The sequence below is a fragment of the Pipistrellus kuhlii genome, unplaced genomic scaffold, assembly GCF_014108245.1.
Source record: "Pipistrellus kuhlii isolate mPipKuh1 unplaced genomic scaffold, mPipKuh1.p scaffold_m20_p_8, whole genome shotgun sequence".
Classification (NCBI taxonomy): Eukaryota; Metazoa; Chordata; class Mammalia; order Chiroptera; family Vespertilionidae; genus Pipistrellus; species Pipistrellus kuhlii.
Genome location: NW_023425584.1, coordinates 15876523 through 15889503, shown reverse-complemented (window position 1 = coordinate 15889503; position 12981 = coordinate 15876523). Strand labels below are relative to the sequence as shown.

Here is a 12981-nt window from a genome sequence, read left to right as displayed (position 1 = left end):
TTGAGGGTGCCTCAGAATCCCCTGGAAGTCTTGTCAAAACACAGAGTGCCGGGCCCCACCTCCAGGGTTTCCAGTTTGGGGGGTCCCGAGTGGGGCCTGAGAAGCTGCATTTCTAACCAGCGCCCCGGTGGAGCCAGTGCTGCTCTCCAGGGACCAAGCTTTGAGGGGCACTGGGTAGGCCACGGTTCGGGGGTGAGAACGGAACCCAAAACCCACCCAGTTGGAGTGGGATAACCAGTGTGCTGGGTCCCAGCACAGATCAGCACATGTTAGATTATGCACTTGTGTGTGGTTAGGAAAAGGATAGAACCCAGACTTTCTGGTAAACAGTTGATTTCATTAAACCAAGAGGTCTGCCTCTGCCTCTCCTGACTGAAAGAGAACAAAAAAAAAAAAACAAGAAAGCCTCACCGTAAATCGCCTAATTGATAGTTGTGAAGGGACAACCCATTCGTTGGGCCATTCGGTGGCTCATAAAGAGAATGGAGTGGTGGGGCGGGAAGCCGAACTGGTTGTCTCAATAGCCCTTAACTCTGTTTCTATGGAAATACAGGAAGGTAATTTTCATAATCTGCAGACAAACATGGAAGAAGCATCCCCCTCTCTTTTTCTTTTTTTTTTCTTCCCTTTTTGCAATAGAAATGTGAACCACTGGTGTCGATTTAAACGTCTGCCCAGCTAATATGATCAGCAGACAGAGCACATTATGGCTTTTGTCTCTGAAGCCATTTACACCTCTGTGCACAGCTCAGTCTGCCTTCTTTGGAGAGCGAGCGTTTCTGAGTGAGAAGGAATCAGCGCCCCAAAGGAAAACCGCTGTTGATCATCATTTCCTCCATCATTATCATTACCATCATCATCATCATGGCTCTGCTCGTCTCCTAGCTTTCTAGGCCACATCCCCATTTGAATTTGATGACTCCGTGCTAGAACAAGCAGGCCAGGCATTAGTATCAACATCTTGCAAATGAGAAACCTGAGGGGCAGGGAGAACGGGGGAGAGGCTCAGCCTTCCAGCGCCTGCTTCTGAGCTTCTTCCAGCAACCCCGGTCACAGACGGTATCGGGAGTGCTGATCAGGTGCTGGGCGCCTTGGCCTCCTTGTCTCTCAGTCTTCAGAGACCCCCATGAGATAAGCGGTATCTTCCTCCATTCTGTCGGCAAGGAAACTGAGACTCAGAGGCATCGGATGACCTTCCCCAAGGTTATACGGCTAGTAGGTGACAAAACCAGGGCTCGAACCTGGGCATTCTGTCCCTAAGTGAGCCCAGCACTGAACAGGGCTGGGCCGATGCAGCCCCTTGACCTCAGACCTCTCACGGTCAGCCAGGATCCAGCAGAGCACTGTGTCCTAAGTCCAAACCCTTCCTGAAGTGAGATCCCCAGACCGGCCATGAATAGTGAGGAAGGGAGGCCTTCTCTAGCTCCCTCCCTGGAGAAGGGTTCTGCTTCATTAAGAATTCCCAGGGAGCTGTCACAAGGTTGCTCCATCTCCACCCTCAGAGATTCTGCTTCAGTAGGTGGGGAGGGGTAAACACACCCCTGGTGGCAGCTGCCCACCTACTCTGCCCCCACCACACTCCCCATTCCAAGTCTTGAATCTGACTCCTGGCCCGAAGCCAGCAGACATTTCCCACTCTCCCCCACTCCCCCCCCCCATCCCCCCCAGCACACTGGCACCCCCGGAGGAGAACGCCGGGTCTTAGAGATGTTAGTTATGTAGCTGACCCAGGACCCCCGTCCTAAGCGTCAGGACTGGGATGGGAACCCTGGTCCATCTTTTTTAAAGCTTGCGCCCTCCCTTCTCCAGGATTCTCAAGCTCAAGTGTTCAGATAATTTACCCAGGAAACACATTAAAAATTCAAACAAGCTGCAGAAGAGGGTCATGCACTCAGCTGCTCCCCCATCCTGCCTCCCTAATGTGCATCTCTTGGCTTCCTCAGACCGCATCGCTCGGAACCGCAAGACCATCGTGTGCCCGATGATTGACGTGATTGATCACGATGACTTCCGGTATGAGACCCAGGCGGGCGACGCCATGCGGGGCGCCTTTGACTGGGAGATGTACTACAAGCGGATCCCAATCCCTCCAGAACTGCAGAAGGCTGACCCCAGTGACCCATTTGAGTAAGTATGAGGAACCAGGCTGGCCCCAGTAGCTGAGCTGACCCAGTGACTCCCTCCTCAACACACACAGCTCAGGATTGCCATCTCCCCCAAAAGTCCAGTGCAGACAGGCCAGGGCAGATGTCCCCAACCAGAAGCACAGTCCATCCCAGCTTGTCACAGACCTTCAGCTCATGGACCACCAAGCTGGTCACCTCGTCCTTGCCCACCTCTGTGCAGTTTGCTGCCATTGCCAACTGAGGAAATGAGTTGCTTCCCTGAGGAAATGGAGGGGGTCAGGGCGATGGAGCTGCATGAGCAGAGCCCCGGTGCCTCTTCAGCAGGTCAGACGTTTGTTCTTCTCCTGACCTATGTCCTCAACTCGGTCCAACACTACTAGTCAAGTCAGAGAGGAGGTGACACCTGCCCAAGATGACACATAATAGAGGCTGAGTCAGAATGGGCTGCTCCAGGAAATGGAGTTTTCAGACTAACCAGAACCCGCTGTATGGTTTGACCCTTTGCCATGAGGCAATTCATAGGCTCTAAGGTTTGAAAGGTACATAGGGCGGGGCTTGGCCCGTGCCCCCTCCTCACTACGGGATGAGGAAAGGGCACATTCAGGTCATGCAGCTGGTTAGTGGCAGAGGCCCAGCCATTTTCCCCTGAGGCCTCAGTCTGCTCATCTGGATATTGAAGGGTTGGCCCAATCCAATTCTCAACCCTGGGTGCCTATTGGCATCAAGTGCAAGTCACCCTCCCCCCAACCCCCAGCCAATTACTGCAGAGTCTGGGGGTGATATCTGGACATCATTTTTGTTTTCTTTTGTTGTTGTTAATTATCACCCGAAGATATTTTTTTCATTAGTTTTTAGAGAAAGTGGAAGGGAGGGAGGGACGGATAGATGGTGGCGAGTGGGGGGAGGGACACATTGGTGCGAGAGAGACATCAATTGGTTGCCTTCTGCATGAGCCCCAGCTGGAGCTGGGAATCAAACCTGGGTTCATGCTCTTGACCAGGAATTGAGCCCATGACCCTTTGGTGCACTGGCCAGCGCTCTAACCACTGAGCAACACTCGCCAGGGCTGGACATCATTGTTTTTTTAAGATCCCGGGTGATACTAATGTGTGGCCAAGGTGGAGAGCCACTGGCCTAAAGGCTTCCTGAGGGACTCTCCCTGTGTTGTATCCTCTGATTCCTTCCAGAAGTCTCTCCTCTATATTGCACTTGGACAAAACCCAGGGGAGATGCCGCAAGATAAATCCTGGTCATTTTCTGCATGCCTCTCCACGGTGCCAGCAGGCGGGCGATCTGTAGGCACAGCGTGGTGTAATGATGTTGGAAAACCTCGGGCTTTGGTGGCACACCCCGGTGTGAATTACGGCTCATCCACTTACTCCCTGCATGCCCTTGAGCAGAGTATATAGCATTTCTGAATTTCAAATTCCTCCATCTGAAAACGGGGCTAGTGATAGGGCTTTGTGAGAGCTGGAGATAATGCCGGTCAAGTGCACGGCAGACACCAGACACTCAGAATTGTTGTTGCTGTTGCAGATAATAGATCGGGCTAAAGGAGAGGCTCCCTCTGGAGTCACAGCCTCAAGCATCCAAACACCTTGCGGCCCATCGCCTACCTGTTGTGAGGCCTCCTAATGAGGCAGCTCCTTGGCCGGGTCCCTGGCAGCCAGCCAGGCTGGTTTTTGAGTGCAGAGTCCTGGGTTTGATTTCATAAATATGCCCCTCCGAGCAGCATATTTAAGAATCCAGCCAGAAAACCCAAAGCCACCATCTTCAGAAGATAGGAGAGAGTTGATACCATTGCCACCTTATCCTCTTATAGTCCTAGGTACTTTCAGAAATACCATGTTTCCCCGAAAATAAGACATCCTCCGAAAATAAGACCTAGCGCATGGAAAGATAAGACATCCCCTGAAAATAAGACCTAGCGCAACTTTGGGAGAAAAAATTAATATAAGACACTGTCTTATTTTCGGGGAAACGGTTTACTAGCAAGGTGAGCTAGGAAGGTCTGCTGTGTAAACGGGAAGCGGCCTCACTGAGGTTAAAATCAGCACTGTCCAGCAGAAATCTCATGCAAGCCACCTATGTATTTTTACATTTCCTAGTAGCCATGTAAAAAAAAAAAAAAAAAAAAAAAAAAAAAAAAAAAAAAAAAGGCAAAGAGAAGCAGGTAAAATTTATTTGGTAGCATATTTTATAGCTAAAACATTCCCATTTTAGCATGTAACCAACATTTTGAAATCATTAATGAGATCTTCTCTGTTCTTGTCTGCATACTAAGACTTAGAAATCTGTGTGTGCGTTACACTCGCAGCTCCCCTCCATCCAGACCAGCCACATTGCAAGTGCCCCGGATGGGCAGCACAGGGCCAGTGGTTACGTCCTTCATCGCAGGCACGCTACAGGCTAAGAGGAGCCCAGAGCGCAGTGAGGGTCTCCCATCCTTTTCACTCAATTGCCCCTTCCTGACAGGAAGTGGGGTACCGTGGCCGTGGGGGGTGTGGGCTGTGGCAGTTTAGAGGGGTAAGTCCTGCTTAGTGGCTGTGAAGCCTTGAGCAAGTTACCTGCTGCACCCTGGTTTCTGCTTGCATAAAATAGGATGGTAATGATGAGGCCTGCCTCCTGGCGTCTACGTGAGGAGTGAGAGCGCTTTATTGCTAAATTAGTTCAATTCAGCATCTGGGATAGTCAAGCCTTCAGTCAGAGTCAAGAGGACCCCTTTTATTTTTGTGTGTTTTTCCATTGAGATTTTAGAGGGGGAGAGAGAGAAACATCTGCGCTCCCAGGGGTCCTTATGGCCCCACCTGTCTCCTGGGTCCTCTGTCCTGAGGTGCGGCCCTGCCACTGGCATCCCTGGGTCCGTCCGGCTGCTTTGCCTCCAGACGCCTCCAGCATCTGCTTCCCAGCCGGAACTCAGTGAATGAATTGATAAAGATGGCCAAGGAGTTCACCCTAGTCCCGTGTGACTGAAAGATCGGAGGCCGTGGCTTCTGTCGCCTCTCGGCAGAACAAGTGTCTATGCTGAACGGACAGAACCCTCTCTGGAGCAGGTCTAAAACACAGGTTCCGAGGCTCCTTCCCCAGAGAGGGTTTTGTAGGTCTGGGTATAGGCTCAGGAAGCTGTATGGTTTCCATCTCTAAGACATCTGACAGCCAGCCAGACTTGGGAAGGCCTGGTGGGAGGGCTGGTGGGGAGAGAGAGAGATGATTCAGCTACAAGGTTCATGGGGAGAACATGCTGTGATTTCATTTCACAAGGATTCCCTGGTGTTAAACGCGTATAGGAACGCTGGGCCCGCTTGGTTAAAAGGGAGCATTTATGAAGGGAAGTGTAGGCGAGGAAGACAAAGGCCTGAGCCTCACCCGAAGGGCCTGGGATTCCCCGCAGAACACGTGGGCTGTGCTCATGGAGCAACGGGACCCCCACCGCAGGGGAACAGCAGTATCCGCGTGCTCTCACGTCCTCACACCACGCTCTGCTTCCTTGGCAGGTCTCCCGTGATGGCCGGTGGACTGTTCGCCGTGGACCGGAAGTGGTTCTGGGAGCTGGGCGGGTACGACCCAGGCCTGGAGATCTGGGGAGGCGAGCAGTATGAGATCTCATTCAAGGTGAGCCAGCGCCTGGAAGCCCCCTTCTCCTGGCACCGCCTCTTGGCAGCTGTGCTGGCAGGTTCCCCCGCTCTTGTCTGTCTGAGCCTGGAGACAGAAGGCCGTGGGGTTCCTAAGGTGAAGGGTCACCGTCTCCCTTTCGTTGTGGCTCTCAGGTGAAGATCAGGTTTCTCTGAGGGGAAGGTTAGCCATGTGGTCAGCCAGGACTGGCTTCTCACATCCCCAGAGCCCCTAGCAAGGTGTCTCCCCAGCTCATGATGGATGGCCAGGGGGCACCATTGCCAGACCAGAAATGGGCACACCTGTGTTCTGAGATCTCACCTGAATATAAACTTCCCCGGGGTGGTGATCTTTGTGTGCTCCACTTACCGCTGTATCCCAAGTACCGGAAGGGTGTCTGACTCAGAAGACACTTCCTAAGTGTGTTGGTTGAATATTAAGAGCAGGCCTGTCCCTGGCCAGAGCCACCTCCTTGGGCAAGGAGTCCCCCTACAGAAACTCACTTTGTGGAGAACAGTGAACGGAGAAGGATTTGCCCAAAGGACTTCTGAAACCCAAAATGATTCCATTCTGTGTGTTTTCTAAAGGCCCGTCTAATGATGCTCATCGGGCAATTACAGCACTGCAAATGGCATTCTTCCCCACACAGTTTATTTACAAAGGGCTCGGTAATGAAGCCATTTTGGAAGTCTGTCGCCGGGGAGGGGAAGGAGGCTGGCTCCTGCTTCCATTTGATCCAATTATGTCCTTCACCTCGAGGGGAAGAAGACGGTGTAATGAGGAGGCTCCCTTCCCCTCTCCTGGCTTTGAGAGCGAGAGTTCCCGGATCCGTAGCCGCCCATCTGCCGGTGTTTTGTCCCAAGGCCCCGGGGACAGCCCGCCCCGGCGCCAAGCGGACAGGAGGGCTCCATCCTCTGCTGGCGACGCCTCCCTGGAATGCCAGCTGTTCCATCTCAGGCAGAGCGGGCATTTACAAAGGGCCAGATTCCCTCTGATTGATCTCTGCTGAGATCCCGTTTCTTCTTGGTGACAGAGAAGAGACGCGTGTGAAAGACTGAGTGTATTTTCAGAAATTAAGACAAGTTGATACGTGCCAACAGCACTGATGGATTAATAATTTGACTCCAATTCCAGACTACACCATCTATCCTGATGGGAAAACCTTAGAAAAGATGTCCTAAAGGCTCTGGAATTTCCAAAAGAGTCGTTGACCCTTTTCTTCCCCTCTTTCCTATCCTCTCATTTCTCTTAGCCAACAGAGATTTTTTTTTCTCCCCAAAGGCACAGTCACGTCATCAGCACCATGTCCTCCTACCCCATTGCATTAGTCTGGACTCTTGATTACAGGTGACCAAAAGCCTAGTCGACCTGATTTAAGCGAAAAGCCAGAATCAATTGGCCCACACAACTGGGGTTCCAGGTAGACCCTCTGGGCCCGGCTGGATCCAGAGACAAACTCGGCCCAGTCTCGGTCCCTCTCGGTCCCCTGGCCGTGGTTGGCTTCCTGTGTGGGCAGGCTTCCTCTCTGTGGGAACACTCAGCAGCCCATTGGACAGAGTTCCTCTCTCCCATCTTCCTGTGCAAGTCCCCACGTTGTGTCTCATTGGCCGGCTGGTCCCTTACCTCCCCAAGCAACGTTCATATTGGTCCGCTAACAGTCACATGTCCATCCTGGAACCAGGAAGCTGGCCGGCTCCCCAAAGGGAAGTCTGGCCACTGCATCCGAAGGGGGGATAGATGTGGAGCCTGGCGAACCATGGATGTCCACCTCCCCCAGCCCAGCAGCACTGCTCACGGACCACAGGCCCATCTTTGGAAGCACACACTACTCCCCTTTCCTCAGTGTGGCCACTCCACACTCAGCCTTCTGGGCTCAGCTCTTGAGATGGCCTCCTGTCCGCCTCACCTAGCTCCCTGGGTTCACCTACCTCATGCTGACATGACCCAAAGGTTGGCCTGTCTTCCCCACTGGACTCTGAGCTCCCTGGAGGCTGGGGGTGAGTCTGGTCCCATCCCTGTACCCCAGGGCCTCTTCGTCATAGCATTTTAAATAACTGTTACTGGCATTGATTCCTACCTGGTAGTACTTTTTCCGCCCTGCCCTCCCCAGCCTCACACCACAGCCTCTAGGTGATGGTGATGTGCTGGGGAAGGTGTCAGTGAGAAAGCAGGGTGCTGGCCTCTCATCCCTGCTCGCCATCCACCTGGGACCTGGACTTGTCGCTTGACCTCTAGGGCCCTCACATCCCAGATGGTGTTGAGGTACTTTTCCCTCTTCCTCCCCGATGAGGTAGGATGGAACAGGATGCTCTCGCACTGGCGCAAGGGTAGTTTGGGCTGGAAGTGGCCGTGGCTGTGGCAGGGAGCAGGAAGGGGGCCGCACCTTTGGTTGTGCGGATACTTCTCTCTCTGGATCTCGGAGTTGAAACTCTCCTAACGCAGGTTAGGAGAGTTTCAACTCCGAGATCCAGAGAGAGAAGTATCCGCACAACCATGTGGCTGACCAGGCGTGAGAAAGATGCGGGCTTTGGGGTGAGGTAAATGGGTATTTATTTTATTAATAGCAGTTTGGCAAAATCTGTTACATTTCACAGCAAGTGCGTTCTTTGACCCAAAATTCCATGCTCAGGAGTTTCTCTGAGAGACAGTGCATAGATGAGCAAAGATTTAGGTGGAAGCTATTTATTGAAGCGTTACTTACAATAAGGGAAATTGAAAATGACCCAAATGTGTGTCCTCGGGGGATAATAAGGGAGTGCCTATCCCAACAGTGGGATGCTCTACAGACGGTGACTTTCAGTGGTTCCACTGTTACTTTAGGACGGTGCACAAGCAGTAAGCATTCGGTAGAAACCAGGCTTGGATTTTGAAATGTGATCTTTTCTTGGGCTGCTGGTACGTTGAACAGTACTCTCCCTGGTGCTGGGCAGTAGCCACTCCAGCTCCTGTGAGCCACGCACGCGGTCAGAGAGTACACAACCAAATCCCATAGGCTAAAGAAGGGAAAATATGTAGGTTTTTCAGCTCTCTGGGCCCATCCCCTCTCAATATATATCTCAACACTTGGGCCATTTGCAAGTCCAGGGCTAGGATTTCCCACAGGCCGGCCAAGAGGAGGGCGTCCAGGGAGAGCGGAGCCCTGAGTGTGAGTCCACAGGGTGGCGCTGGGGGCAGAGATGTGCCCCAAGACCCTGGGAGAGACGGGGGCTTGGGGGAGTGGTCTGAGGGTGCCGTGAGCAGACTTGTGAGAGCCAGGTAGTGGTGGAAAGCCACGGAGGGACAAGGGAGAGCCACGTTCCACCTGAGAAGGAAACCCATCACATCTGAGTAGCTTAGAGGCCTCGGGTGAGTGCTGTTTGCATTGTTTGACACCAATATCCTTAACCAAAAGCCAAACTGGTCCCAGACTGGGCAGATTTAAACAACAGAAACACTCGGGTGTCTTTTCCATAAAACTCACAGCGTCCTCAAGAGGAGGAAGTGAAAACCGTGTGTGTGGAACAAGGTAGATGCACCCAGAACCTGGTCAAGGGTGACGTTGAGACCTGGTGCCCTGAGAGGTTTGGGGAGGAGACCAGGGTCCCTTAGCTAGACGGGGCAGAGCCAGAGCTGAATCCCAGATGTCTTGACTCTAAGTCCAATGCTTACCAGTGGGAGGGGCAGAGAAAAGGCAGGCCCAGCAGAGAGAGGCCATTGATATAGGTAGAGCCCAGAAGTCAGGACCCCAGGGGGGCTGAGTTGCCACGTGGGAGGAAGAAATGGTTTCCAAAGGCTAGTGCTGCAGTGTCCCTGCGGGGGACCGGTGTGCCCTCCTTCACTGGGTGATCCAAGGATGCTGGGAGCACCTCTGCTGCGTGCAGCATTTTCCTCCCGGCCACGTGTGCCCAGGCTTCCCAAGAGCCATCTGCTGGGAACAGGGGAGGCATTCTTCTCAGGACTCTCAACAAGCCATTTGCAATCCCATGCATTCTCTGGGGAGCCTGCCCTCCTGCCACTCCTTCAGCAAGGCGGCTCAGAGCCCCAAGGGTGCCCGGGCCACGTCACCCCTGACTAACACACACCTGTCTCTTTCGGGCCTCAGTCTTTCACCACTAAAAATAACAAAAGTAACTTCTTCAGGTGGTGTTGTCAGAACTAAACAGGGCAAAACATGTGCTTGGCCTGGAGTCAGGCAGAGGAGGTGCGTAGAGAGTGGTGGGTGTTCTGATCAGAGCCCCCATGTTAAATAGAGCAGCACAGGATGGGGTACAGGGGCGTCATAATCCAGTCGCCCGGGTTTGGGTGAAGGCTTCATCAGCTTGTTACTGTGTGGCCTTAGGAGAGTGACCTAACTCTCTGGACTTAACTTCATCTGCAAATTGGGCATGGTATACCCTTACTTCACGGTGTGGGTGTGAACATATTAGCCAAACTGGTAAAACCTCAGCTCAGTGCTTGGCACTTAGGTGGTCCCTGGGTGGTTGCTGTCAATGTTGGTGATTGATGTGATCAGGCTGCAGTTGCGGGAAGGCGGGAGTGGAAAGAGCTTTGAGGCTGGCAAGACAAGAGGCCAAAGGCCTTGGCACCAGGCCCTGCTGGGGCACGGAGGCTCAGTGAGACCTTGGACAGCTCCCCTGCCCTGACTTGGTTTTCGTCTCCTCATTGACAAGGGCACTAACAGCACTAACAGCCCCAAACGCACAGGCACGTCTGGAAGGCAGTGTGAGTGGCCGGCACATTCTGTCAAGAGGCGTGTGCACGGTTGTCCCAGCGTGGCCCCGGATCAGCAGTACCAGCAGCACCTGGGAACCTGTTAGGAAAGCAAGTGTACTCAGGCCCCACTGCAGCCCTGCTGGGTCAGACACGCCGGTGGGGCGCAGAGGTCCTTGGTTTAACCAGCTCTCCAGGTGATTCCGATGCTGATCCCAGGTTGCAGCTCGTGGCTGGACTGCATAGACTGGTCCTGAACAGAGAGGGTGCTCAGGGTGTGGAAGGACAGAGAAAAGGGGGAGATTGGTCCGCAGGCTGGCCAGTAGGTGCCAACACCTCACTCAGCTTTTAAGGCTCCGTATCGTGGAGCACTGGGTCCGTACTGGCCAGAGTTTCTATTCCATTTCCCCCAGTAGGGTTTCAGAGTAAGGCGGACCAGTGACTAGGCCATGTGTGAGTGTGTGAGGGAGGGAGGGAGTGACATTGTTCCTGAAGACAAAAGCCCATGTGCCCGAGTGAGTGACAGAGGACCTTGATTGCCAGCCAAGGGTGACCTCTGTTTCGCAGGCACTGCGAATGCTGAGAGGGGTCTCTGTGGGGTCAGGATCGGCCTTAGAAAGATTAAACTTCTTCCTGGAGGCCCCAGATCTGCCTGGTTCTGAGGACCCAATCCCGATTCCACCCTGGGCTCCGCCAGGAACCATGGGGAAGGCACTGCCCCTGACTGGGCCTCGGCTTCCTCACATGTCACACATGTCATGGTGTGATGGTCACTCCCTCCCTGGGTGGTTATGCGTGTGCTCTCTTTCCAAATACAAGTTAAAACCTGAAGGACCCTGGAGCTTTACTGAATTCGTTTATTAAATATTTAATTTATTAATTTAGATACACATAGGCTTAAAGCCATTTGTATAAAGTAATACAGTAATTTAGAAGTAAATTCAAATTGTTTTTACTAGTAAATATAGTAAAATTGTTCTTCCTACTCTTTCTACCAACAGTATCCAGGAACCATTATAAACAGCCCAAACTGGCAAGAGTAAGGTCCCAAAATGGTACCTTGATGTTCAAAACAAACTGATATGTTCACAGTAATAGGAACAGTAATAGGAAGACACGGGTAACGCCCTCCTTTTCTGACGGGAACTGAGGGCATGCGGCAGTGCCAGCCGCCGGGCAGTGCCACGTGTCCAGGTAACAGCACAGGGTGGCTCCCAGCTCTCGGTGCTTCAGAATTACCTCCTTTCTGCCTCATCGCAAACCGGGAGGTAGGCACAGTCATTCCTCCTGTTTTAGAGATGAGGAAACCGAGGCTTTCAGACTCAGAACCTGCCTGGACTGTGAGTCGGGCGAGGAGCTTGGATATGTCTAACTCTGGAACCCAAGCTCATAACGCTCCCCTCTCTTCCTCCTAAGCACACAGATCATGCAGAGTAATCGGTGGTGATTATTATCTTCTTATTTCCCCCAAGGGCAGCTGGATAGGATTTGAACTCCATATAGGGATCCTCAGCCAAGATGCCTACAGCACAGGATGGGGCTGGCTGCCGCCTTCTCCCCAGTCCCATCCCTGGTCCCATCCCTGGTCGGCCTCCAGGCAGCCATTCCCTTGACAGAGACAGAGGTTCCTCCCCAGCCCTGCCTGCTCGTGTTCTCCTCCCTGACTAGCCCTTCCTTCCGCCGCCCTCTCTCTGGGCCCCACTGTGTCTTCCTACTCATCGCCACTCGTCTCTTTCCTCCTCTGCTGAAGAGATAAGAGCAAGCGATTGTCTTTTATAGTCGCTGTAATGAAGCCTGTCAGCACACAAAGAAGTTCGCTAATAAAATAAATCAAAGCAACGATGGGAATGAATGGGGAGTGAGCTTTTACCCGGAGATTTATACTCATCTTGGGGCATGCATGGTGCTTCCAGTGCGAGGACTGTTCCTCTGGCTCCTCCGTGGAGACCCCTCTGGGGAAGTCCGGCTCCCGGAGCAGGCAGGGCTGGGGTGGGGGCTGGGGGAGGGCTGGGCGGGGAGGGAGGCAAGAGAGCTGACAGCAGAGAGGGGCTGCACAAATGTCATCGCAGTGGCCTGCAAATACAAACAGGATGGGGTCCCGTCAAACTTTCTGGCTGTGGCCGGCACTGCGACTCCCCTGTCTCTGCCACCAGCTGGCCTCTTGTGCCGGTGTCCCCGAGGGCTGGGGAGAACACACTGGCGTGCCGGGCCCCCAATGGTGCCCGTGACTGTGCCCCCACCCCACCCCATCATCCTCCTGGTCTCCAACTCAGAAAAAACTACCTCTTCTCTCTCAGCCTCAGTTTCCCCATTTAGAAATTGGACCACAGGACGAAAGGTATGATGGCGTTGGGCCAAAGGGCAGACTCCAGCCGAGGAGAGGGTGGCTCCCAGGTGAGGGCCCGGTGTGAGGTCATGAGCTGGCATTGGGGCCGCAGAGTGGCGTGTGCTCCTCATCCCCCAGTCGTAGTGTCTGTGAGTCCTGAGTGGCTGCTGCCCCAGCCGTGAAGGAAGTGGGGGAATCCTAAAGGCACCCAGGGAGGTGGCCAGCCCT

The 12981-nt window shown here is 53.4% G+C and overlaps 1 protein-coding gene across 2 annotated transcripts in view; it reads left to right on the top strand.

Annotated features, from left to right (window-relative positions):
- Positions 1-12981, top strand: part of GALNT10 (polypeptide N-acetylgalactosaminyltransferase 10) — a 176778-nt gene that overhangs the window by 146857 nt on the left and 16940 nt on the right. For both annotated transcript variants that reach the window (XM_036424767.2, XM_036424766.2), the window contains exons 6-7: positions 1944-2127; positions 5621-5738. In XM_036424767.2, coding sequence (XP_036280660.1) covers positions 1944-2127; positions 5621-5738 — 302 coding nt within the window. The remainder of the gene's footprint in view (positions 1-1943; positions 2128-5620; positions 5739-12981) is intronic.